Raw genomic sequence first — 27162 nt, 5'->3', positions numbered from 1 at the left:
CTCAACTTTTAGAAACACATCAAGGTAACAAAAGACATTAAAGTGGTAACTATTGAGAGAACGAACTACAAAAACAAACAAAAAACGCTGCAAAATTTAACTGAAATGTTCACCACCAGGGGGCTCCACCCTGGTTTTTTTCCCTTTGCCAAGCCGCCATTGTAAATGATGGTTTACTGTTGAAGAGCTGCCTTTAAATAAAGGTTCAGCTAACTCACCACACTATTCTTTCACAAAAACTGATATTACAGTACATCAGTAAGTAAAACTGACTCATGTCAAACGTTTCACAGATAAAAATCACAAAGTGCTTCACAATAAAACACCAGAAATAAAAGTATTAGATGTCAAAGTCAGCCAGGACAGCTCAGCCATGTCTTTACCTCGAGATAATATCTGTTTGAGACACTATGCTGACATAAAGACACGGCGGCTACTTCATTAAATTCTACTAACAGCTTCAGTTCATTTTAAACGCAGAGTTTTTACAATAAGCACCTTAAAGCGCACGTTTCTGTTTCTTAGATGCTCCTGGTTTGTATTAGCGTGTTGTACCTTAAAAGCTTAACCAGGGACAACATCTACCTATCAGCTATGGCTCTAACTCCTACATACATGGGATCTTTATTAATGTAATAATGTTTACATGCATTACTAATGGAATGAATTATTAATCTAACTATAATATGTGAATAAACCGTGATTTTTACAGGTCTTTGTTTGTCTTTTGTGCATTTTATTTTGAAAGGTTTTGCTGTAAAACTTTGTTCTGGTTCCTCTTTCATCAGAAATGTGTTTTGTTTTGTTAGCTGTCACTTCCTCCACAGGTGCCACTTTTCCTGGCTCCTCACAGGTATAAAACCATCGTTACGATTACACTCAGAGTTTCTTCTTTGTGAACTGAAACATTTCTTGTAATTTTAACGTCTCAGGTGACGTTAGTCATTCATACGTTGCTGCGTAGTCTGGATTATCAAAAACCAGCATCTCGAGTTTCATCTCCACTGAAATCTCAGCTGCCCCGACAGGGATTTATTACTGAAGCATTAAAAGAACAAACACAGTGTTGATAAAGATGCACAGAGAGGTAAAATGACAGCTTAACAGTATTTTGGGGACTTTCAAAAAAGAAGAGAAACCCTGCAGCGTGTTGAAAGGATGCTTCAGCCCAGAAACCGTTAAAAATACTGTTAGAAATACATTTTATTGTAACTGAATCTCTAACATGAATATTAAAACCACGTCTGAGCTGTTAAACACCTCAGTGAAGCTGTGACAGCTAAAAGGTCCCACCAACGGTCGTTTCAACAACACGCAGCTTGGATTGATTTTCAACAACACTTTCCGTGTGGTTGTCACTTCTGAGCTGTGAATGACAAATAAGGACCTCGCCTGCTGTTCGCTTCAACATTTGGAGACTTATGATGACTAAATATTTCCTTTCTGTGCCCATTCAGTCACACGAGTCAGCCTCTTTCTGTTTGATCTTATTTTTTTCTTTGAATTTATGAATCTTACAGTCTTGCGTTTCCCTGCAGGCATGTTCTTAGCAACACTCTGTCTGGTCGTCTGCTGCCGTGACCCTTTTATGTTCCCCTAAAAGGTCAAGCGGGTGTGGGGAAAGTAACAAATAGTGTCGGGGTTGAAAAAGGGAGACATGAAGGCAAAGTAGTAGTAGTGAAGATTTTGATTACTAATAAACTGAAAGTGATGGACAAACCGCTGTCTCCTATAAAAGAGAGGAAAAATAAGAAAATCAACGAGTTGGTCATGAAACAGAAAAGCAGGTTAAAAATGTTAAATCACCAAAACACACGCTCTCCTCTCCACAGACCAGCAGAAAGAAGCCGCCACACACAGCACAGCTGGCACTCAGCTCTTCTTTCGCTGGCCTGAAGTACTCTCTGAGTATTTGCTGAGTACAACCAGCTGCCCCAGAAAAGGTGACCCTCAAGGCAGGACGTACAGGGTACCCATTCAGGCCCTGCTAAAACTGTAACAAGCCCATCTGCTTCAAGGTTCAGAGACTTTTGCACAGTTTGGTTGTTATGAGAGGATATGTGACTTATCGTCGCCTTCCTGCAGCAGTCTGACTATTCTCCTCTGACCACAACAAAACCTCTTCTCCCAGAGAACTGCCACTCACTCTCTTTTTAGACCATTCCCTGTAAACACTGGAGATGGTTGTTTTGGGCAATCCCAGCAGTCACCTTTCTGTCGCCTTGGCCATGTCTACATGCCTAAATGCACCGAGTCAATGACATGTAATCGGCTGTTTGTTTACACTGCAGAGGAGCTAAACAGGTGTACCTAATGAAGTGACCGATAAGTGTATTTTAATCATTTGCACTCTCCCAGTAGAAACCTTCAGTCGACACGTCTTACGAAATAAGAAATATTATTCCAATTATTTCAGTAAAGAAGGAAATGCTTCCTTCTTTTTTTGTATTCGATTACATTTGAATTTTAACCAATTTAGTTGACAAATGTTTGTTTTTGTTTGTTTTTTTAAGAGTATAAACACATTTGTAAATTGTAGGGATGCCCCGATACCGATACTGGCATCAGGTATCGGGGCCGATACTGTAAAATGTGTGTGTACTCATACTCGTAAAAGTTAACCGATACCATGAACCGATACTAACTTATTTCATTAATCAGAGGGTGGCTTGTCATTTCTGTTGTAGTTTTTTAGATTGGCCACTAGGGGGACATCCCGCGCTAAACAGGCACAGGGTTAGGCGAGTGAGACTGGCGGCTCCAGATAAAAAGAGAAACTGGAGGCTGCTGTAGCTAGGCTAAACAAAATGTCAGCAGTGTGGAACAGCCAACTTTAACTCAGGTTTTGGAAAAGCGATGAAAAATGTCAAGAGAAAATCCACGGGTAGTTAAAATAACAGAGACTCTGACTCATTTTATCGCTCTGGATGACCAGCCAATGCTGGTCGTGGAAAACATAGGATTGCACCGTCTTCTCAGCATACTCCAGCTGCGATATGAAATTCCCAGCCGCCCACACATCAGGGAGATAATGGTGCCAAAACTTTCTGAAGAGGTAAAGACAAGCAGTGTGTGCGCGATGTCAGTCCTCGGTTTAACGGCGCAGTGGACTGATGATCCACGGGCAGATGGGGAGTTCGTTCGTCAATGCCAAATACTTTCGTTATTTTGTTTGTTTGTTTACAATATGGACACTCTGCAACAATTTAAAAGTTTATTTTATTCTCAAACCTAATTTGTATTTATTTTATTCCGAACAGAAGTGTTTATTTATTATTCTGAAAGCTCGAGACAGTGCCAATAGTTCAGTGATATTTTGTTAAATTACAATGTGGAGACTCTGCAATAATTTAACAGAAGTGCTTATTTTTCACTTGAAATTTTTTTGTGGTCATTTTTATTAAGATTTTATTTTTTATCGGCAGAGAATAAAATAAAACCTGTCTTCCAATTCATTGCATTTGTGTGTGTGTGTGTGTGTGTAGTAGAAGTATCGATTTTTACTCTGTATCGGCAAGTACTCAGATCCAAGTATCGGTTTGAAAAAATGGGAACGTTGCATCCCTAGTGAATTGTGTATTATTACTTGATGCACTCGCTTGCCCATTACAGTCACAGTTTAGTCGCCCATGGTTGATTTGTTTTCCTTTATGTTGTTTTATTTGATGAAGGGATTATAAAAAAACACAAAGTTCTCCTTCCAGGTGACGATAAGAAAGGTGTGAAGCAGGCAATGAGGTACAATCTCTGACACTTTTATTTTGGAACTATTCAACTAGACGGTTGAATCCAGACTCTGACTTTGAATAATGACATCAGCTGCATTTAGACTGATTCCATGTAAGCCTGACTTTAACGATGCAGCTCTGTCAGCCACTGCAGGTACAGGATAAGAGATCCAGTGTTGTTTATTGCAGAAGCCCCCCTGGCAGGGACAAGACTGTCTGAGGTTAATCCTGGTTGAAATGTTTGCGTTTGTTTTCTGTCTCATTTTCATCGTACACTGAAAAAATTGAGCTCCATCAAAAAGTCGGCTGAGGTCTTTTGAGGTCTGCAGGACATTACTGAGGAGCACTGTGGTGGTTTCTGTAGGCTTTTATGTGGCTGTCTGCCACAGAGGGGCAGGAAACGGCTTACAGTTAATGAGGGTCAGCTCTGTCCTGGACAGAGGAGATGAGTGAGAGGAGGATGTTAGCCAAGCTAATGTCCATTATGGACAGCACCTCTCACCCCCGGATGGGACCGTGGAGCTCAGCTCCTTCATCCCAGCAGCAGTCAGGCTGAGCTTTATGCACACAGGAGGTATAATTTTTACTCCCACACGTTATATGAATTTAGTCATATATAGGAACCATTTTTCTCAGTACAAACCACTCTGTTGTACACACTGTTTATTTCTAATGTCTCTTATTCACTTTTCTCCATTAAAATGAACGTTTTACACTTTAGTTCTGGGGAAAATTACGTCTAATCACAGGTCGTGAAGTCAGTATTTTAGGCATAAATCTTTTATTTTGTACCTCCCACCCCGTTAATGGCTCAGTCTAAATCCAGGCGTCACGTGACACCGCTCCGTTACTCAGACCTGACTCTCCTGCCAGCACGTGGGGTTTCTGGAAGGGAAGAAACCATCGCTGTTGCCATAACAACGGCTCTATACCTCTCCCTCCTCCTCTTCGTTCTCCATCCCTCTGCTGCTGTAATGCATAATACCCTCCTCCTCCTCCTCCATGCACCTCCCCCCGAGCCTTCACCCATCCCAAAGACTGATTAGCGCGGCATCCTTGCGCTGACACGTCACGTAATTTCTGGAGCTCTGTGTGTGTGTTTGTGTGTCCTCACTCAGGAATGTGAAGCTCTGCTCGTTCTTAAAGGTCGAAAAGAAGATTTTCTCCCCTTGTGTGATCGTGAAATCTCTCCGATGTGGGAGAGAGACCATCTCTAACCTGTCAGTAGAAGGAGGCGCTTCGAGGAACTCAGGAAGGAGCGCAGGATTTCTCCTCCAGAGGAGGATTCTTTGTACAGGTAAACGGGACTACGTTTGATTCACAGGGAGAACAGACGGCCAGTAGGGCGCTGACGGTTCGGGTTCGACAGATTCGCGCTGTGAGACCGGAGGTGAGTTTAAAGACGGCTGCACTGCTGGAACGCACAGCGGGAAACGCGCACTTTTCCCAGAAACGCGCGGGATCACCGCCCGGTGCGTGCCACCTGTGCAGCTCATGCGCAGACAGCAGCCAAACCACGCATATGTGCGCGCACAGCGGGTGATTTCATAAGAGGGAAAACACAAGACTCTTCCCCGAAAGGTTCTGCAGACAGCAATAACTCCGAGAGACGCGATACTGAGTCTTCCAAAGCCAAAGAGAGGCGCACGCTTCCCACTGCTTCCACTTGGCCCAGCCGAGCTCCGCTCCTCCGTTTTTAAACTCAGGTTGCCCACGAGGACAAAGTCAGCTCGGTGTTTCTCGTGGATTCATGAATGCAACATTTTGAAAGACTCTCGAGCTGCGCAGTCATCACCAGCTCTCACAAACTTCACGTCTTCCATTTCCAGCACTGTTTCCATCATCCCCCACCAGCTGAGCTTCAAACACCGGGCTTCCATTGGCTCTTACATTGTGTGGTGCATGCAGTGTCAATAAGGAGACCCGAGGGTGTGCCGCGGAATATAAATAGTTGAACAAAGAGGCCGAAACCTGAGACCTGGTCTGATTCTTCCCTCTGGTAACTCTAGATGCTCAAACACTGAGAGGCGCACGAACGAACTGCTGCTGATGTGAGCTGTTGTTGAACAAGGAGCAGAGCAAGAGGAGGACCCACCCACACCACCCACCCCTCAGATAAACAGGAGGCGACTTTTAGTCACAGTTGGGACGTCTTTGGTGTGTTTATGCTCTGAGGGTTTCCAGATCTGTCCTGTCTGTGTATGTGTGTGTCTGTGTGTGCACTGTTGAGAGACGCCACCACCCCTCTGTCCTCTGTCAGGATGTCCGCGGTGAAGGAGCTGCTGCTGCTGCTGCCTCTGGTCCTCCTGCCACTTGAAGGTGAGTGGTGACCTCGATGGTTTCTGTTGAGGTGTTTTCTGCTCTCCGTGTGCGTCCGACTGTTTGTTGTTCCACCGTGGAGCCAAACGCCCAGCTGTTCAAAATTTGAAATGACATGAGGCCAGGTGGCGGCTTTAAAATGCCGAGCGCAAACGCACTCACACATACCGACGCAGCATCTGGTGTGTATCTTAAAAGTCAGGAACAATGTGTGCCTGTGTTCACAGAGTGGAGCCTCCATTAATGACTGCTTTTCATTATTTATTAACATGCCCATGATGTTTGGTTAATCGTTGTGAAATGGATGTCGTCCAGTTTTACGTCGATAAACAGACCGAAGCTACAAACAGGCTGGAGAAGCTGGAGTCAGCGAGGATAACGTAAACAATTAAATGATCGATTAACTGGCAAAGATCAGTAACAGTGATGAGCTCCTGCAGAGCTGCCTGCTCTCTGAAGTTGAAGCTTGTTTTTTATTTGTATGGAAACCAGGTTTAAAACTGGACTTGATCCTTTTGTTTGGTTTTAAGGTGCAAGAGTCCCATTAGGTTATTATAAGAGTAATTCATTTTGAATGTTGTCTCAGCAAACACTGAAACTGTTGGGTCTTGATTAGAAACCGGGACAAAGATCAAAGTTGTGTTCAAGACATAGCTTTTCTGTCCTTCTGAGAATTGTTTTAGGTCGTTCTTTTAAGGACTCGGAACAAAAAGCAAACCAAACATCAAAAGCTCTGGAAAAGATGAGCCAAATCGAACTAGAACTGATGCCTTTTGCATGCAGCACATAATGAGACAGAATTCACACAAAGATAAATGTTGCTCGCACAAACACGGCAGGCGCTCGGTACCATTAGTCTGCGTGGGTGGAGTGAATGTTGTGTCCAAATCATCTTCTAACCAGATAAGTTGTCAATCAAATCTTGTATCGAACAAAGACGTGTGTTTGCTCTGTAACCAACAGTCTGACTGGTTACTGTTGAAACAACAACATCTGTCCATCTTTGGTGCAGTTTTTGCTGTTGAAACATGACGAGGGGGATAACCTCATGGCGTCTGCCATGTTTGCTAGCATCTGCACCTTCTGCCAATTTAGAGTCACCAGGTAACCTAACATGTCAGGTACGAGGTGCACAAAGAACAAAGACCTCAGGCTGTCACTCGATGAAGCGTCGAGCCAGCGATGGACAAACCATGTTTCTATGTTTTGCAGTTAAACAGTTAATCATTCAAACCTAAGACTAAAATTTACATTCTACCCAATTTTAAATATGAACCGTTTTTGCCCTCCAAAACACACAGAGAGAAATGGACTATCACCGTCCCCTGTTTTGCTGATGGAGTCCATCATTCATGCTTTTGTACACGCACTCTCAGACAGCTCAGCCTGCCAGCATCACGCTGCATGCAGGTGTGTGATTTGAGGGGTTTTTGAAGTCGAGCACTTGGGTGAAAACCATCATCCTTTGACTCGAACCAGCTCCCTGTGCTCCTTCTGGATCCTTTCAGATATCACGACTCACTTTCTCACCTTCACAGGAATCTGGTTACCGACATTTATTTATTTAAAGCAGGAGAAACACCTTCCACTGATGTGCGAAAATAGCCTGAACCTCGCTATCCATCACATTTTAATTACTGCCAGTCTCATGAAACCAGCAGGCGTTTGAAAATGTTTCTAAATGTAAAGCCATCAATTCATATATATAAACATAACAGTATGCAAATGAAATCAGTATTGACCATAAAAACAAAGCATGCCTAACCAAGAGTGTTCTTTGATGAATTTCTTCAGAAACCTCTACAAAGCATTGAGAGTGAGATTTACTGAGCTCTTATCTCCATCAGCCAGCTGCTCTTTAACTCACACTCAGTCACTCAGAGCTGCACGTGGACGTGTTAACACGGCTTCATCCGCCCAAAAGTGAACACATGTCAGAGCTGCAGGAAAGCGATCTGGGCAAAGTACTAAGGTTACACAACGTCTGTCAGCGGGAGGGACGGGTTGGATGTGGGCCGGTGGGTTAGTTAAAGGTTAAGAGTCAGCTTCTACATCTGGAGCTGGAGACAGGGAAGATAGAAGGCGAAGCACCACACTGGATGGAAACTGACAAAGAGGAACAGAAGAGATTATGAGATTATGAGCTTTTTGAGAATTTTAACCCCCCCAAACAAAAGCACATTTTATTTGATGTTTTTAAATCCACCCAAAAACTGAGTTTAGCTCATAGAAAAAAGGTACCCTGTATCTGATGACAAAATAATGATTAAAAAATGGCTTCAGTATTTATGTGATATTTCTTTGTTTTGAAAAGAAGCCTGCTCGATATTTCACACGTATTTTGCTTTTTATTTACAGATTTTAAGATTTACATCTTTATTTATCTTTATATTTATTTATATAATTTTCTTTTTTTTTAAATTGACATTTTAGAATTACTATACAATACCATCAACTTTAGCTATCTGTCAGTACATACATTTTTTTCTTTTTTTTTCTATATTTAAACAACTAAAATATCCATACAATAAGAATGAAAGAAAAAGAAGCAAAACAGGAAACAACAAACAAAATAAATAAAAAATACATAAGGAAAAAGAAAAAGGAAAAATAAATAAATAAATAAATGTAGTATTTATTTATATAATTTTCAGTGTTAGTGCAGACAGTGGTTGGGTTTCACATAATCGTCTTAGAAAAAGGCAGACTGTGAGTAAAGTTGGTGCTGTAATTGTTCCAAACTGAATGGTACTGACCTAATACTGTTACAAGAAAAACGACATAACTCAAAGAAGAGGTGTCCCTCAAGGTGCCGTACTTGGTCCTCTGAATTTTTTTTTTTTGTTGATTTCTTTTTTTTGATAGGATAAAAATTGTGAGACTTCTTTGTTTCTTTTGTGCTGTCATGTTTATATTGTTACAATGGTGCTCATATTTAAGTTTCAAATAACGAGGTCAGTGTATGAAACATACATAAACGTGCTGTGACTTGACTTTTTTTACTCCTGGGTCTGTGTGATATCATAGAGACCTGATATCCTGACATCAGACACAGATGCCCCGCCCACCTGCTGTGGGATAGCCAGTCAGGCGACAGTTGGCTTAAATGGGATGAGCCAAAGGAGCTTGTTTTACGAACATAATAAACTGAATAACGAACTTATTTTGAACTGTGAATCATGCAAAGCTGCCTGTGGAGCGCAGATCTGGGAATGAGGAGAATTGTTTCTGTTTGTCACAACCACGATCCTCTCTGTTGGTAAAAAGTCGCATGTTTGTCACATCGTTCATTTCAGATAGTGGGAAAAAACAATTGATCTGATAACAAGCTGCGTTTTTTAAAAAGCCACGACAATCATTTGACAGCACTGTGTGAGATTCCCTTTCAAGCCTGACCCGAACCGTATTAAAACTCTGCGTCCAAAGTTGTAACACGGCAGAGTCCTTTAGTCTGCGAATGGCTTGTTTCAATAACGGCTCCATCGCCATTACATCAGTTCACTCCATCCTCGGCATCACTAAGGAAGATTACATTACAGAGGAGCTCATAGATTTGCCAGATAAGCTAATTATGAGTACTCTAGAGCTGCAGTGCACTAAACCTTTAAAAAGCAGTTAACATGATTTATGGACGGCACTTATACAAAAACATGAGATGAACCGGTTTTCCAAGCATCTTTGTCAGGTGAGAAAATCTAAAAATAATCACCGTCTGTCCTCTTCACAAACCATTCTTCCTCTGCGTGTGCACTTTCAGCCAGTTAAAATGTATTCCATTACAGATTACAGATTACATGCCCCAAAATGTATTCTGTAACGTATTCCGTTACGTTACTCAATGAGAGTAACGTATTCTGAATACTTTGGATTACTATATATATTATCATGCTGTTTACAACTACATGAATGTACTATTGCTGTGATTTATTACTGTTACTGAAGGTCCGCGGCTCCGAACCGTAGTAAAGGGACCTCTGGCTAATACGGTGGGTTCTGTGTCGGCTCGTAGCCGAAAACTAGCTTTACTTTGTTGTCTGGGTCAACTTTGCTAGCAGAGACAGAGAGAGGCGTTGAAAGGCTGCTCCAACAGAACTTATTGTTTCAGAGGAAAACATGAACACGGTGTACAGTCGAGTCTTAATAGCTTACTTACAGCTGGGCTCGTCAGGCTCTCTTCTTGGCTGCAGTGGTTATTATTATATTTACATGCTTCCAGCTCCCGTTTTTGCTCGATGACAGCTCGTACTTTTCCTTTTTCTCCCTCCCTCGCTCACAGACACATAACGGGTATGGCAGTCCATTCTCCCTGCAGCACGGACTACACTGCCCATGATGCTACATTCTTTAGAGCTATACCTGTAGCATTCTGCCTGTTAGCTTAGCACAACAACAACAACAGGCGCTCTCTCACCCAGGAAACACGCAGAGAGAGAGCGTCACCCTGTAACCATGGCAACCGTAACGCTGCCGCCTGGAACAACAGAACGTAGCTGTCAAACAAAACCCAAACAGTCCTGACCCGCCACAATATGAAACAGGGAAGTACCGCCGTGTAATCCATTTATTTCAACAAAGTAACTGTATTCTAAATACCACCTTTTTAAACGGTAACTGTAACGGAATACAGTTACTCATATTTTGTATTTTAAATACGTAACGGCGGTACATGTATTCCGTTACTCCCCAACACTGCTTTCAGCCCACGATGAAACTACAAAGTTTTGCAGCCCTTTCTTAAGAGGAACTAAATGCGTGGCACTGAAAGCTCAGAGATGCTTGGATCTTGGATGCTGCTGATTGATGTGCTTCATCTGAATGCAACAGGAACAAAAACATGATGTTATGATGTTCGTCTTCTCAGGCTGCAGCTGCCACTCGCCTTTGATTAGGAAGCAGCTTCGTTTTGATTCTGTTTCAGGCGAGATCCTTTCTAACCCACGAATCTGGAGCGAGAGACTGTGCCACGACCTAATTGCGGGCTTCGTGTGTCCCTCTCGATAGTGTCACAAACACGTCACAGGCAGACGCATGCACACCTGAGCCTCTGTTCATCCAGCTGTGTGGAGGTTTGTAATCCCGGTGAGATGCTGTTGCTGCTTTAAAGGGGAGGCTTTGATGGGCTTTGATGGGCTCTGAAGGACGAGGTGACCTTCCACACAGCCTGGAGAGTAAAAACAATCACTGGGAACAGATTTGATCCAATAACGTCTTCGATAATATTGAAGGGAAAGTATTTTGGTTTAGCTTACAGGAAAAAACTGAAGACCTGTTGTAGACGTAATTACAGCTGAAGTGAAATCAAAGGATTTCTCTCACTGGAGATGTTTTAAAGATATTAAAGCACAAATGTAACTCCCTGGATGTACTGTGTGCAGTGTTGGGGAGTAACGGAATACATGTACCAGCGTTACGTATTTAAAATATAAAATATGAGTAACTGTATTCCGTTACAGTTACCGTTTAAAAAGGTGGTATTTAGAGTACAGTTACTTTGTTGAAATAAATGGATTACACGGCGGTACTTCCCTGTTTCATATGGTCAGCTATGCCCTCTCTATTTTTGGTAATTCCAAGCCGGTGGAAACCCAAACAAAACACACATTAAGAGGCTCTGAAGCGGCCCATGTCACCCCTACTTGCGGCCCGTGGGTAAGAAATTTTTTTAAAAATTAGTCAAAAAATATTTAATATGAAGGCAACAGGCAGAGTGTTACAGGTATAGCTCTAAAGAACATAGCCTGATGGGCAGTGTAGTCCGTGCTGCAGGGAGAATGGACTGCCATACCCGTTATGTGTCTGTGAGCGAGGGAGGGAGAAAAAGGAAAAGTACGAGCTGTCATCGAGCAGAAACGGGAGCTGGAAGCATGTAAATATAATAATAACCACTGCAGCCAAGAAGAGAGCCTGACGAGCCCAGCTGTAAGTAAGCTATTAAGACTCGACTGTACACCGTGTTCGTGTTTTCCTCTGAAACAATAAGTTCTGTTGGAGCAGCCTTTCAACTAAAGCTAGTTTTCGGCTATGAGCCCGACACGAACCCGACGTATTATTCAGTAGGGCTGCCACGATTAGTTGACTAGTCACGATTATGTCGACTATTAAAATCGTCAACAACTGATTTAATAGTCGACGTGTCGTTTGAAGCTTTGTAAGATCCCAAAAGACGCAGGAATAAGTAGTAGGATTTAAGAGTGTAATAACGGACTGAAACAGAAGATGGCAGCACTGCATGTACAAGGATGACAGCTGCCGTTAAACCCCGAAGAAGAAGAAGCTGTGTCCCAGAATTCATAGCGCAGTCCAGCTCAGTTGTCAACAATTTAATAAACTATCATCTTGTCTTTATTTTTAGTTAGCACAGACCTTAAACACTTAAAGCTGTAAGCTAATGATAGTTATATAAGAGCAGATGCTGCTGGTGCAATAAGCTGTATGTTTTACGTCCAATGGATGATGATCTGATTAGTCGACTAATCGCAAAAATAATCGGTGACTAGTCGACTATCAAAATAATCATTTGTGGCAGCCCTATTCAGAGGTCCCTTTACTACGGTTCGGAGCCATGGACCTGTTTTATATACACGCGGAATAGTTTTCTATACAAGATCGATGCAAAAACTGCAGCCTTACCTAATGTCCACCTACTGTTACTCATTTATATTAAGATTTAAACATCTAATTGGTGTTGGTATGGCAAGTAACCTTCAGTAATAGTAATAAATCGTTCAGCAATAGCGCATTCGTGTAGTTGTAAACAGCATGATAATATATGAAGTAATCCAAAGTATCCAGAATACGTTACTCTCATTGAGTAACGTTACAGAATACATTTTGGGGCATGTAATCTGTAATCTGTAGTGGAATACATTTTAAAAGTAACCTTCCCAACACTGTCTGTGTGTGGAGGCCCAATACTGCCAATAAATAAATGAAATATTGTCAAATGTGCCAATAATATAATTCATATTACTAACAGTGCTACAACTGAACATCAATAAATACAACATTTATATTTATTTTGTGTCTATTTTTTGTATTATTTTTAGTTTAACGTTTTCCACTGTGTTCTTTTCAGTGTTTATTTATTTGTTTCTTTTTAACCCTGACCTCTTATTTTCACATTAACAAAATCCAGTTGGTCGAGTTGAATGAATGAACTGCAGTACAGTCGTTATGAAAGGGAAATTATCTGTAATATTGCCAGTAAAGACCTGTGGCTATAAACATGTCAACATTAACACTTTAACATGGGAGTCTGTGAATGACTCGCTGTTAGGAGTCAGCCTCTAGTGAACATAAAAAATAATCTTTTTAAAAATAAACTGTTAAATAAATCTTATATTAAAATTGTTTATTTGTCAAATATCCAAACTGGAAACCCATGAAAAACATTGGAAATGTCATTTATGAAAGAAAAATGTAAATGCTTATTACAGTTTTGTGATTTTTTTTAATTAGTCTTTTTTCAGTTTACTTTCAGCTGGTTTCCATGGTGATCTTGATTGTTTCTATTTAGCTTTTATTGTTTAAAATCGTTCAGTTTTTTTCTGAGGTTTTATTTAAAGTGATGGAGTAAAAATTTAAGACATAAGACATCCCAGCCAAGTAAAACAAGTTTCATATGTAGTTTTAGTTTCTAGCTCAGTTAGCTGTGATAAAAATTCTGCACTGGTTTTGGTAGTTTTGGGGTCTTGTTTTGGTTTTTGAGCGGTTTCATTTAGATTTTGGAAATGGACAGACTCTGCTCTTGCAGAGGAAAACACACGAAGTAAAGCCCTGCGTCTGTGCCATCAAGTGGCGTCTTTGTGGAGTAAAACGAAAGCGATGCTCTCGGAGCTGTGTGTCTTTTTGTTTCCCTTGTTCCAGTAGAAAGTCCCTCACCGGCTCTGTGTCGGGGGAAATGTCACGGATGCTTGGCATTAAACCCGGGTCATATATGCCCACGGTGTCTGTGGGTGTTGGTAACCCGGCCATGGAAACAGATGTCGTCCTCTCTCATCTCTTTTCCTGTCGCTTATCCAATTCTCTTCTCTTCCTCTTGTGCCCAGTTCAGCAAATAATCTTGATCCTTTCTGTATTTTCTTTAGCCTCCTGTGACATGCTAAGCTAGCTCACCTCACTGGGCGGATGATCTTTTTTGCAGTTAAGTCAGGTTGTTTTTGCTTTGTAGACCTCAGGAGGCAAACGGCAACTGAAATGAGAGATTAACCAGCCTGTTGGGGGAAAAAGAAATCTCCTAATCGGCATTTTCTGGAATATCCGTTGCATAATCCTGAACCTCCGTCTGCAGATTATGCAATGGATTTGCATTTTTGATGCTCTGTGTTTGTGCACTGCTGCGGCTGCTGCTCTGAGGAATCGTTGCTCGGGGACTCTGCTGACTGTCCAGTCTGCACTTTGGATGTGAGCTCCTCTTTGTGTCTGCTTGCATGTTCGTCTCGCTGCCTTTTCGCTGCCTCAGCTTTGGACAGTCAGCAACATCCTTGCTCACCTTGCACAGTGTGGCCTCTGACTGTGTCACCCTCCCTCAGGATCAGAGCCTCATGCTGTCTGTGTGCAGCTGGATTTACATCTGCACTGTAAACCTGAATGCATAAAGTAATTACACAGAATATGTTGTGTAAACTTAATATTAAACAAGGGGGGGAAAGTATTTTGAGTTCCTGTGACATTTTCTCCCGTTGTGAGGAGTTTCTGATGAACACGCATTGATGGAATAATTTCATGGCACTCATTTCTGTTTCAACATGAACGTGTGTGTCTGATGTCATCAGGTCAGTGGGTGTGGTGATGTTTGCAGCAGCAAAGATTACAAATGTTGGTTAAAATATTCTGCATCACATGTTTGTTTAATTAGATTTATGAACGTTAAGATGTTCATATTGTGCTAATCGGTGACAACATGAGTGCAGCGGGTTGACCTGCAAACATTAAACTACCTTCAAGTTCTGCAGTTCAATTCAGTTTTATTTATATAGCACCAAATCACAACAACAGTTGCCCCAAGGGGCCCAACAATCATATGACCCCCTATGAGCAGCACTTTGGCAACGGTGGGAATGAAAAACTCCCTTTTAACAGGAAGAAACCTCCAGCAAAACCAGGCTCAGGGAGGGGCGGGGCCATCTGCTGTGATTGGTTGGGGTGAGGGAGGAAGACGGAGATTAATAATGAGTAATGGTTCAGTGCAGAAAGGTGTATAAACACATAGTGAGGGAAGAAGAAACACCCGGTGGGAACCCCCCAGCAGCCTGCACCTGTTGTAGCATAACAAGAGAAAAGCAACAAAGGTCCTGCAAATACTGCAAAAAAGATCAAACTCAATCATCAAAAGTTTAATAGCAGTTTTAATTAATTTATATGTGAACTGAGCCTTGTCAGCTTGACTCTGAGTTGAACTTTCTCGGGTTTACAGTGTGGCCCTTTCTCAATTCTCAAGTACGCGAGTACGTACTCGTGTTCTCGGTGAGTACGTACTCGCCGAGAACGCACGGGAGTACGGACTCGCCAAGAACGCGAGCACGGACTCGCGATTTGTACAATTGGAACACCAGCGTACTTGATGATGTCACAGGTCCGGAGGTTTTACTGCCGCCCCCTCTTAATTTAACTGTGAGTAATATGTTATGAAGCTTAACTTTAATCACAGCCAAACCGGTTTACTCAGGAACAAATAAAACACTGAAATAAACCAAACATTAACATTTAGAAGTGATCTAAGTGACTTATATATCATGTTTAACCTCAGTAGTGAAATCTCTATTAATAAAAATAGTGTACATATACATACGTGTACATACCTTAATAAACACAAGCAGGTGAGATGTTAGAACGCTTTTATTTTTATTTTAGTGGACACTCAATACAATAGACAACTACTGGGGTTTGTTTAACCTGAGTAGCGAAAAGGCCGCGGGGGGGTTGAAAACGATCTGCCGGGAGTCCGCTGTTCTCGTCGGCTGTAATACTCCTCGACCTCGCTGTCTGCTGTGGAGCTGGCGGGTCACAGACGTCTCCGAAAACGTCGGAGCTTGTTTGGAAATATATGATATCTTGATAAATCGAGCAGATATTTGAAGTTTACACAGCTACATTCTCACTTGAAAAGAACTTAAAAGTTTATTTTGTGACCCAGAAAGAGTAATATTTAAAAGTTTTTAGCCCCGCTCGTCCGCCATTGTTTGAGTTTTGGACGAAATGCATTCTGGGATATTTAGCTGTACCAAGTCCACACAAGTCACCACCGATGCATGCTCGATAAAACGGGCGGAGCGAGAACGCATCCGGGACTTTTTTGCGTTCTCGGCTTGATGCGTACTTCGAATTGGAGCGGTACTTGGTCTCTGACTGATGACGTATCACGACAACGCAAGTACGCATATTGAGAAAGGCCTTGTGGCTCTGCAGCCAGAGCGCTCTCTTCTATCTTCCTCCTGATCTGTGCTGTGGTTAGTTCCTGTTTTAATGTGTCTCTGCTGTCTGTATTCCAGGTCTCATGTCAAACCCTTCTATGTGTCTCTGCACGTCCTCTTCCTGGTGTCTCTTTACTGCCTTCCTGTTTCCTTTCTTTGCTTTTCATGGTAGAATCTGTATCAGGTAAAGTCAGCAGTACACAGACCTGAGTCAAAATGTTGTTGCACATTAATGCTCAGCTGGAAACTCGGTGGAACCTCTTTGTAGAAAGAAATGGCTATCGTTTGATTTGCAGATGCCCCCCCTGTGGGATTTCACAGGGGCATTAACTGATGACTGACTCTCATCAACCTCTATTGGTGGCGAGGATTAGCCGCGGCGCTGACAGCTGGTGCAGCTTACAGCAGCGTGCAATTAACGCAAACAATCAGATCGCATTTGTAACAGAGACGAGAGCCAATTACAGCAGATATGAATCTGAAGGGAAAAAATGTTTTCTTCTGTCCTCTGAGCGGTGTGTGTGCAGACGGCGTTTGCCTCAGGCCTGTTTGGTGTTCAGCAGGCTCGCCTCCCAGAAAACCGCCAAACCCCGAGCTCCCGCGCTTTAGAGCAAAATCATGATTCAACTGTTTCAGATGTTTATAATAACATATGAGAAGAAGGTGCCGAGACTCGAGCATGTGACGGCGAATGGTGGTAAACGAGTTCACCCAAACCACACTGTATATTTAAAGTGTAATAAACTGTTTATTAAAAATAGACACGGGCACCATTGTGGAGGTACGTAAGGACGACACGAGAGCTCGCCACGTTTTACTCCAACTTTAATCTCGGCTTCAACCAACCGAATTCACAGGGCGGCAAACACCTCCTACAACCCAAAAACATTAGCCCTTCCCTTCTCGCTGGGTGTGAGTGGAGCCCCCTAGTGGTCTGCCACACTATCATTTTTGGAGGGGATGCCAAAAGCGTGCATACTTGTTTGGATAAGAGGGTGGAGCTCTGAATTATGAGCATTCATAAATTATGAGTTTACAACACAAACTAATAAAATCAGCTCACAGCTAGGCGTTGAACCAGTTCAACAGATCTTCTGACGTCGTGACGAGTGAACCGGGCGTCAGGACTGACAGCTGCCGCTCTCTCTGAGCGCGCTCATCACGACGCGCTTTCTGCCCAAAATCAAATACAGCTTGTTTGAATGAGACACTCATGTAATCACTCATCCCTGCTCTCCAAGTCCTCTGCAATCATTGCCGTCTGGCTCGGGTTCGGCTGTTCTCGGGTCCATCTGGGGGGTTTGTGGTCTGCTTCAGTCTCTTCTTGTAATGCGACAGCTGTCGGCTCAGTAGTGTTTGGGTTTATATTTGTGAAGCCTTAAATTGTGTTTTTAACTCTCTCTTCTCCCCCTTCCTCCCCTTTTTTCCTCTCTGCAGTGCATCATACAGCATTTACCCCTCTCCCCTCCTGCTTCCCCGTCTCCCGTGCTTTTCCTGTAGAAATGGCTGTTAACGACTGATACCTGTGCTAACCTTCTCTTTCTGCCCTCTTTCATGTCTCCCCTTCCACGTCCCTCCGTGTGGTGGCTTTTCGATTGCGTGTTTCTTTTAAACGTCCCAGGAAGTAAAGAAACAGAGCGGCGTTTTTGCGGCTGCTGTTTAATGATTTTTCTGATCAGCGTTGTGTGCTGTGTTTCTGTCCTCTCCCTCATTCCCCTCCCCACCATCTTACGATTCAAATCAAACGCTTCCCAGAGGTGAGAGTTGAGAATAGCACAAGATCATTGGTTGAGAGCGATGCTGAGGCCGCAGTGGAAACTGCAAGGTGCAGTGTGAGACAGAAACATTTGGAGTTGCAGGTGTGTAACTCCTGGCCGATGAGAAGTATGTGTCATGATGATGATGGCATATATAGACTCACGCTTCTATATATGGATTTAGCTCAGTTAGCAGTGGCCAGAATGCAAGACAATGGTGTCGCTCACTGCAACCTCTTTATTTCCCCCCAGGTTCAGTTAAAAACACCAGAAGTGAAAATGACGCCAAACAGAGAACCCAAACTTACCAAATCTAATCCATCTATGAGCTGAAACAATGAGGGGAAATAAAAAATTGCAAGAAAAAACTTGCATGTAATGAGCATTGGGACCAAGCACGTAAAAGTCAAGCAGCGAGCATTGTTTTCTCGAGTACAGTTTAGACAGTTTGCCTGCAAGTACTGAGAGAAAACACCAGCCTTTCCCTCGAGTCACGGGCACACGACAGAGAGGAAGACGGCCACTCACGGCACTTACCTCTGACCCCGTGACCCGCAAACAGGCCGAGAGACAGAGACTAACTGCGTCTCCCTCACCCTGCAGCTCCGCTGTGCCACGGGGCCTGCGTGGAAGTGGACTCGGACACAGAGGCTGTTGTCAACGACGGCTTCAAGCTGGGCTGCATCTACTGTAAGATGAGAGGCGAGGTGGATGCCACGGCCAAAGTCCAATGGTCCTTCAAGGGCTCAGGCGACAGCAACTTCTCAGACGTAAGATTTTAGCACAGAATATGCATGTCATTCACGGTTTCTGAAGCCTCAGTTTTTGGTTGGTGTTTGGTTAACAAGCTGCATCCATAAACTGTGGAGGTGAAATGTGTGGCATGTACATACTGCCTATTCGGTGCTTTCACTTCCTGGATGCTGCGTTAGCACATTTAGGCCCACAGCAGTCGTATTATTTATCAGATGGTTGGATGAGCTGTAGATGCTCTTCAAGCAGGGACCAAATCCTGTCAGTTATGCTTGCATATCCCTAAAATAGCAGAGGTGAAATTTATTTAGCCAGAAATATAGTAAAATGTTCTGAAGCTAGATGTTGGATGTCTCAACACATCATCACAGCAGCCTCTTCTCTTCTGGGAAAAGGATGCCAATGCATTTATCATGAGGCAGAGCAGAGAGATGCGTTTTCCATGACAGGTTTTCAGCACCGACTGGAAAATATCTTCTACTTACTTAATGAGACACAACCAGGCACAGCAAAAGGCCATTACGCCTCATGCATACAGCAGGGAAGATCCCATTAGCCTTGAGCTGCCTTTTAGTTTCAGCATCCATTAATTCACCAGCAAGTGCAGATATGAGATGTAGGCTGCAGCTCAGTCAATATCGGGAAGAGATGTGGAGACCAGATGTCTGTTTCTTTAAACATGCATGAGTCACTGATCAATGGCTCTGAGATTCACAGAGAGTTGGGGGATGGCTGCGTTCACAGCGTTGGAAGATGGTGTGAACGCAGGAGGATGATGTATTCATCAAACAGCCTGTGACTAAGAGCCACCTCGTCAGGCCAGGACTCTGCAGTCTGTTTACACCTACAGGCCTGTGGACACTCTTTCAATGATGAGGATGTAACATCCTGGACAGGGAGGAACGCTGGTTTGAGGGCGGAGCCAAGGAGGCCATTTACGTGAAAAGGGAAAGACCATCTCTGAATCGAGGAGGGGGCCTAAGGGTACATCTGTCACCATCTTACATGCTGTGATTGCAGCCATTCCCCAACTCTCTGTGAATGGGACTCATGGTTATTGATCAGTGGTCATGACAATTTGCATATTAAAGGAACTGACCTCCCAGCCCATTGTTCATTCAGTGGTGCTAGCTTCAATCATTGTGCAAATGTACTTTTTATAAGATTGGAAACCTGCAGTCAGACTGAAGAACTCACCTGGATGTCCAGATGAACAGAATCCACTTTCTGGGACTTCCTTACCTGGATGATTGAACATGCATCAAGACATATGAAAGATTGGACTGAGATCATCTGCAGAGGTTTATTTGAAGAGTTTCAGTCAGGTTTCAGAGTTCATCACAGCACAGAAACAGCTTTGGTGAAGGTTACAAATGATCTTCTTCTGGCCTCTGACAGTGGACTCATCTCTGTGCTTGTCCTGCTAGACCTCAGTGAGCGTTCGAGCGTTATGGAGTTCCACAGGGTTCAGTGCTAGAACCAATTCTGTTTACATTATACATGCTTCCCTTAGGCAGCATCATTAGAAGACATTTACACTGCTATGCAGATGACACCCAGGTTGCACCTGTGTAGTTTATGGATGCAGTTTTCTCATCAGGCTTGTGTTGGGCGATGGACAGAGCAGCACTCTACACTCTCCTTTCAAATATAGCTCCAAAAACCAAAACCTTTAAAATGCAGAGAGTCTTCTGTGTGATGAAATGATTAGAGTGATTTCATGTGAAGCCTGTAATCCAATCCAAGAACAGGTAGAGAAACACACCAGAAGTGTAAAATGATGTCTTTCCCTCCCTCCGCCTCCTCTTCCAGCTGTACATTTATAAAGATGAACCCGGCGAGATCATTGACCCACGTTTCTACAAGCGTCTGGACTGGAACGGCAGCAAACATACCAGGGACCTGCAGGATGGCTCCATCTACATCCTCAACGTGACCTACAATGACACTGGAACCTACAAATGCAAATTTAGCCGGACCCTCAGATACAGCAACTATGCCTACGAAAAGACCAAAGAGAAGAACATCACCATTAATGTGGTTGCACGGCGTAAGCACTGAACTCAAAACTGACTCGTACTTCCATTTCTGGTTTCCTAATTTTTACATGAGTTCTGAGATGGGCCTCATTTCTCACACTAACCAGAGTTACTGAACTGGACATGCTGGCTGTGTTAAATGCCATTATCTGGCAGATACGATCACTTGGCGTGTAGTAAAGTAGTCAGTACAACTCTGTTGGTGCATCTTTTTAAGCAAGCTAGTATTTAACAGATTATTCATCACTTTCCTCCTCTGGGAGAGAGCACCACACCCTTCCAAAACAGCAGCCCTGGATGTTGAAAAAGGGCGAGCAACACCCTGTCTCAGTGATGTCACCACTCAGTTCACCACCAAAGGACACCTTGTGTGTAAATGAGCCACGTCAGCGGCTTTGAACGTGACGCTGGTTTAAAATACGTTGCAGCATCACATCACAAAGCAACAGTTTCCTTAAAGTGATTCATATTGTAGGTAAAGACCTGCAACCATACAGAGGAAACAGTTATTGTTTGTGCTACCAAATCATGGTAAATAGCCTGTATTTGTAAAGCGCTTTACTAGTCCCTAAGGACCCCAAAGCGCTTTACACATCCAGTCATCCACCCATTCACACACTGGTGATGGCAGCTACATTGTAGCCACAGCTGCCCTGGGGCGCACTGACAGAGGCGAGGCTGCCAGACACTGGCGCCACCGGGCCCTCTGACCACCACCAGTAGGCAACGGGTGAAGTGTCTTGCCCAAGGACACAACGACCGAGACTGTCCAAGCCGGGGCTCGAACCGGCAACCTTCTGATTACAAGGCAAACTCCCAACTCTTGAGCCACGATCGCCTCTGCAATCAATTAGATTCTATTTCTTACTGATTTATTTATCACTCAAAATGCATCATGTAATCTAATTTAAAAAACTGATATTGATGATGTAGAAGATGATGATGCACTTGGCTCTACAGGTTAAGCGCATCCTTTATAAATTCCCTTCCTAACAAAGATGAGAGACATGAGCTCTCCAGGGTCCTGATTCGGCCTGGAGGTCTCCTCTCAGTAATGAGGTCAGTCTATGCTTAAGTAAAAGATTACGAGTTAAACACTCATTTTCAGACACTTTTTTTCTTCTCTTGGATCTTTATGATGTCATAGAGGGTCAGGTGGAGTTAAAACAGCTCGTTTCAGATCGAATCAAGACAATTGAAGATTTTGAACTATGTGAAGTTCAGGAAATGATGATTTTAAATCCAGGAGTTGTATCTTTGTAAAACTCGTATTGCATAAACATCCAAATTAACCCTGTGCGTGTCTCTAGTTACCCGGGGAATGGCGTCCATCTTGTCTGAGGTGATGATGTACGTCTCCATCATCGGGCTGCAGTTCTGGCTCTTGGTCGAGATGATTTACTGCTACAGGAAGATCTCGGCAGCAGGAGAGGAAGCTCTGAGAGAGAGCGCGTGAGTACCGCCTAAAGCACACGAGCAGTAGCAGGACGTTGTTTCCAGATCCCGCCGGGCCGTCCAAATGTCCCGACTTCCCACCTTCCGACCTCGTGTTTCCATCCTACTGTTTCAATCTGCTGTTTTCAACATGACATTTTCCTTTTCCTCTCACTGAGCTGACATCTTCTGATTCTTGTTTCTCTCCTTTTTCCTTCTCGCTTTCTTCCAGGGAGGAGTATTTAGCTATAGCATCGGAAAGTAAAGATAATTGTGCAGGTGCACAAGTGGCAGAATAGCACGGGTAGGTCTCGATCACCGTGAAATTCCATATTTAGTTTCTTTTGTTTGCTTTTTCATTTTACGAAGATGCAAAAAGGGCGGGTTAGGAGGTCATGCAGTAATCAGATTACATCCAAAAATCACGCAGACACATAAGAACACATGTGTAAGTAGTTTTCATGTCAACATAATAGGGCTGCCACAAACGATTATTTTGATAGTCGACTAATCAGATCATCATCCATTGGACGTAAAACGTACAGCTTATTGCACCAGCAGCATCTGCTCTTATATAACTATCATTAGCTTACAGCTTGAAGTGTTTAAGGTATGTGCTAACTAAAAATAAAGACAAGATGATAGTTTATTAAATTTTAATGAAATTTGCAGATTGTTTCTGTGAAGTTTAATAAACTCCTTGCTATCTAAAATATAACAGGACACCGGAGTAAATTCTTGAGCATCTCACACTTCTGATAATCAGCTGTCTGCTTGACGTTTATTCAGCTGTGTAAAAACTATAACTTTAATCTCAGCCAAACCGATTTACTCAGGAACAAATAAAATACTGAAAAAGCCAAACAATAACATTTTTAAGTTATCTAAGTGACTTATATATCATGTTTAACCTGAGTAGCGAAAGACGGCGGTGGGTTTGAAAACGATTAGCCGGGAGTCCGGTGTTCTCACGGCTCTAGTTAGCCTAGCCCCCGGCTAGCTATCGAGCTAGTGGGTAACAGACGTCTCCGAAAACGTCGGAGCGCTTTTGAAAATATGTGGTGTCTTGATAAACTGAGCAGATATTTGAGGTTTACACAGCTACATTCTCGCCTGAAAATATGCTAAACGTTTATTTTGTGACCCAGAAAGAATAATAAGAGTAATATTAAACTAACTAGCTGCCGCCATTGTTGGAAACTGAACTGGGCTGCGCTATGAATTCTGGGACACAGCTTCTTCTTCTTCGGGGTTTAACGGCAGCTGGCATCCTTGTACATGCAGTGCTGCCATCTTCTGTTTCAGTCCGTTATTACACTCTTAAATCCTACTACTTATTCCTGCGTCTTTTGTGATCTTACAAAGCTTCAAACGACGTGTCGACTATTAAATCAGTCGTCGACGATTTTGATAGTCGACGTAATCGTGACTAGTCGACTTATCGTGGCAGCCCTACAACATACAAGTCATACATTTGCAGCAAAGCTCACTGTGGGTCAGGTCTTGCTTTACTTTTCTCATCATTTTACTGAATTCTGATTTTACTTTTACATAAATTAATAATGAAACTGAAAAATTCCAGTAATTATGTGTTTTGAATCAGTCTGGTGACCCCAGGCTTCATCTTACAAGCGCCTCTCGTTAGATAGCTACACTCAGGCGGGAGATCTTCAAAATAACATCTCGAGGAACATTTAGAGAGCATTACATGACATTAATACTTTCAGATTTTATGCTGTAAGAACACCTGATCCTGTGCTCACAGCACAGCTCTGTCCAGAAAACCAGCACTGGCAGGTCCACCACTGCTGTGGGCCTGCGGTGTGCTCAGAGATGGAAGCAGGTTCACACTGAGCATGTGCAACAGACACGAAAGAGTCTGCAGACGCCATGGTGACTCTTCTGCTGTCGACACCTGTCACGACCTGGGTGTGTCAGCGATGGTCAGGGAGGACCGCACAGACCTCCACCTGTTAGCCGACAGCACCCTGAATGCTGTTAGGTACCACCATCAGCTGGTGAAGTGGGCGGTGCATAACTCCTGCAGGACAGTCTTCACTGGCCAGCTTCATGTAGTCATGCAAGCAGATTATTGATGATTGGCGTTGTCACCGGCCAACCCTCAGATTTCCCAGACCTGAATCCAGCAGAGGAGCTGTGGAGTTTACATATCAGACCCACAGACCTGATCAGGAGCAGTCAGGAGTGCTGCACACCTCTGAGCCACATCACATTGATGAATTATGTGGGCTTTTTATGGCCCCTGGACCTCATGTTTGAAACCCGTGCTTTAAATTTCGTTTATCAGATGTAAACTGAGCTCACTGCCTCACATCACTCGCTGTCAGCGACTTACAGTTTTCTTTGTTTTTTTTAAATCTTCAGTTCGGGGAAACGTTCAAGGCGGCTTCTTTGAGGAGTTGCTCGTCCTCTTGTGTGCCCTCTCCTCCTCTCACCATCCTCTCCACAAGCTGGAAACATGGAACCACAGCGAGGAGAAAGATCTTCATGGAAAGTTTTTTTTTTTCTAAAGTGACTTTCTGCAGCAGGATGAAGGACGAACGTTCAGAGGGAACGCACAGATGCATCAGGTCTTTGTTAAGCTGGACAGAGGGAGGGAGTCATGCTGTATATAGGTGTATACGTCTGCACAGAACACATGTAGGGTCTATTATACGCTATGTATTCACTAACTGCATGATTACAAGCTTATCAAGAAATACTTCATCACTCTCCATGCGTGAGCGTTAAAATCACTGGTTTCCTCTGCAGGTTCACTAAACTGTGGAGCCACATAAAAACTGTTTATCATCCTTATCTTTATAACCATGATAATCAGTTTATACCACAAAATAATGTCAAATACAAATATAAGTGCTGGTCTATCTTACGTGCAGCTCACTGTTCATCAGCCGGATAAAGAGTCCAAACACCTTTTTAACCTGCAGCACATGAAACACGACAGCTTCACCTTTACACGCAGCAGGAAGGTGCAAATGTTACCTCACTGTTAGCTTACAGTGGACATATTCTGCTTTTCCTTTTTCTCAGTCATATATACATTCCTACGATGCCATTCAAACCCTGAACTTTCAGCCCCAGATGAAGCTGTCATCCTCCTCCTCAGAGGCCAAATCCTGTTTTTGTGTCAGGCTGTAAAAATGTTTATTTCTGCTGTAAAGTTTACTGTAGAGTCTACGACTCACTGCTGGAGGCACGCCCTGGTGGACGTTAGGGGAACTGCAGCTTCTGCAGCTGTTTGCCGTGTGCTGTGGTGATGCTAGTTACTGCTGCAGACTTTTTGTTTGCACTGGTGAACAAAAGGCATGCAAAGCTATTCCATTTCAGACCAGCAATATAAACGGAGCAGGAATGAGCAGAATAGGTCTACAGCAGCTAGTTTTTAAGGTTTAATATTAGATCCTGTTTTATCTCATGTACGTCACAGGCCAGGTTAAAAAAGCCTGACAGGCCTTTTCAGCAGATCACCGCCTGTTTAAACTGGCTGTTTGACACGAGGAGGCTCGCTCCTCATTTAAACTTGCCCTTCAAAGCTGTTTACAAGCCTCAGTGCTGAAAAAAAACAGTGACTTCCTGTCACAGATCAGAAGTTGATGCCCCTGAGAAAGTGTAACCCTCAGCAGCTGAAAGTTTCCCACTGATGTTTAACTCCACACCAATGTCTTAGTGTCTTTGTAGAAAACTTAAGGACTCAAACTATTATAAAACTGCCGTGGGCAAATGCACCACAAACCGTGCCCAGTGTGCCTCCCGGAGAGAAGCCAGTGGAAACACAAAAGGGAAAAATGTGAAACATGTTTTTCTTAAAAGCTTTTAAGAAAAACATGTTTCCAGAAAGCCACTAGATGGCAGCTCAACACTGCCAGTCTGCATGTTTACTGCTCGTCTATTGTACAAAAGTACGTTTCATACTTTGAGAAGAACGAGACACACGTACCTGCATGCTGCGTGTTGGAATAATGCAAAGGCGGAAATGTGATGTTTTCTTTTCAGAACAAACACCAAAAGTTTGAGATGCTAAAAAAAGAACAAATGAGCGTCCGTGCCCTCCTTTGTAAGCGATGAATACATTTTCCTGCACAAATGAAGGAACCGGCGAAACGAGAAGAAGCCCTCCCCGCTGCACTGCTCGTGCTTCAGCAAATCAGAATCTGCAGTTTTAGGTGTGGAAATGTTGCTTACTGGAAACAAACTGAAATAAATCAAACTTCTGACACAATAAGCTGTTTGAGGCCTTTACATGTGTGTCGGGTTAATGTGCAGGGATGTCTGTGAATGAAGTTAAACTGAGCTGCAAACACAAATTAGTTTTTAAAGTGAATTCTGTACAGTGTTGGGGAGTAACGGAATACATGTACCGCCGTTACGTATTTAAAATACAAAACATGAGTAACTGTATTCCGTTACAGTTACCGTTTAAAAAGGTGGTATTTAGAATACAGTTACTTTGTTGAAATAAATGGATTACACGGCGGTACTTCCCTGTTTCATATTGTGGCGGGTCAGGACTGTTTGGGTTTTGTTTGACAGCTACGTTCTGTTGTTCCAGGCGGCAGCGTTACGGTTGCCATGGTTACAGGGTGACGCTCTCGCTCTGCGTGTTTCCTGGGTGAGAGAGCGCCTGTTGTTGTTGTTATGCTAAGCTAACAGGCAGAATGCTACAGGTATAGCTCTAAAGAATGTAGCATCATGGGCAGTG

The 27162-nt window shown here is 43.2% G+C and overlaps 1 protein-coding gene across 3 annotated transcripts; it reads left to right on the top strand.

Annotated features, from left to right (window-relative positions):
* Window positions 1-4677: 4677 nt before the first annotated feature.
* scn1ba (sodium channel, voltage-gated, type I, beta a) lies at window positions 4678-26716 on the top strand. 3 transcript variants are annotated; one of them, XM_087848538.1, is made up of 7 exons: window positions 4678-5885; window positions 5989-6047; window positions 18820-18986; window positions 20782-21019; window positions 22319-22460; window positions 22675-22746; window positions 24828-26716. In XM_087848538.1, the coding sequence occupies exons 2-6, from the start codon at window positions 5990-5992 to the stop codon at window positions 22739-22741; spliced, it is 672 nt and encodes a 223-aa protein (XP_087704664.1). In that variant the 5' UTR covers window positions 4678-5885; window position 5989; the 3' UTR covers window positions 22742-22746; window positions 24828-26716. The 3 variants fall into 3 exon arrangements, with proteins under 3 accessions (XP_087704664.1, XP_006809315.1, XP_006809316.1); XM_006809252.2 differs by having other exon boundaries at window positions 4678-6047; XM_006809253.2 differs by lacking the exon at window positions 22675-22746 and having other exon boundaries at window positions 4678-6047.
* Window positions 26717-27162: the final 446 nt, after the last annotated feature.

The sequence above is a fragment of the Neolamprologus brichardi genome, chromosome 11, assembly GCF_056152115.1.
Source record: "Neolamprologus brichardi isolate AB-2024 chromosome 11, ASM5615211v1, whole genome shotgun sequence".
NCBI lineage: Eukaryota > Metazoa > Chordata > Actinopteri > Cichliformes > Cichlidae > Neolamprologus > Neolamprologus brichardi.
Note: the sequence above shows the minus strand (reverse complement) of the source record. Positions and strands in the feature narration are given on the sequence as shown.

What these genes read in the sequence shown, in the direction of transcription:
- scn1ba (XM_006809252.2), top strand. Translation starts at nt 5,930, where the DNA reads ATGTGTGTGTCTGTGTGTGCACTGTTGAGAGACGCCACCACCCCTCTG. An exon ending in CATTAATGTGGTTGCACGGC is followed by an intron (nt 21,020 to 22,318) that starts GTAAGCACTGAA and finishes GCGTGTCTCTAG; the next exon opens with TTACCCGGGGAATGGCGTCC. An exon ending in GAAGCTCTGAGAGAGAGCGC is followed by an intron (nt 22,461 to 22,674) that starts GTGAGTACCGCC and finishes GCTTTCTTCCAG; the next exon opens with GGAGGAGTATTTAGCTATAG.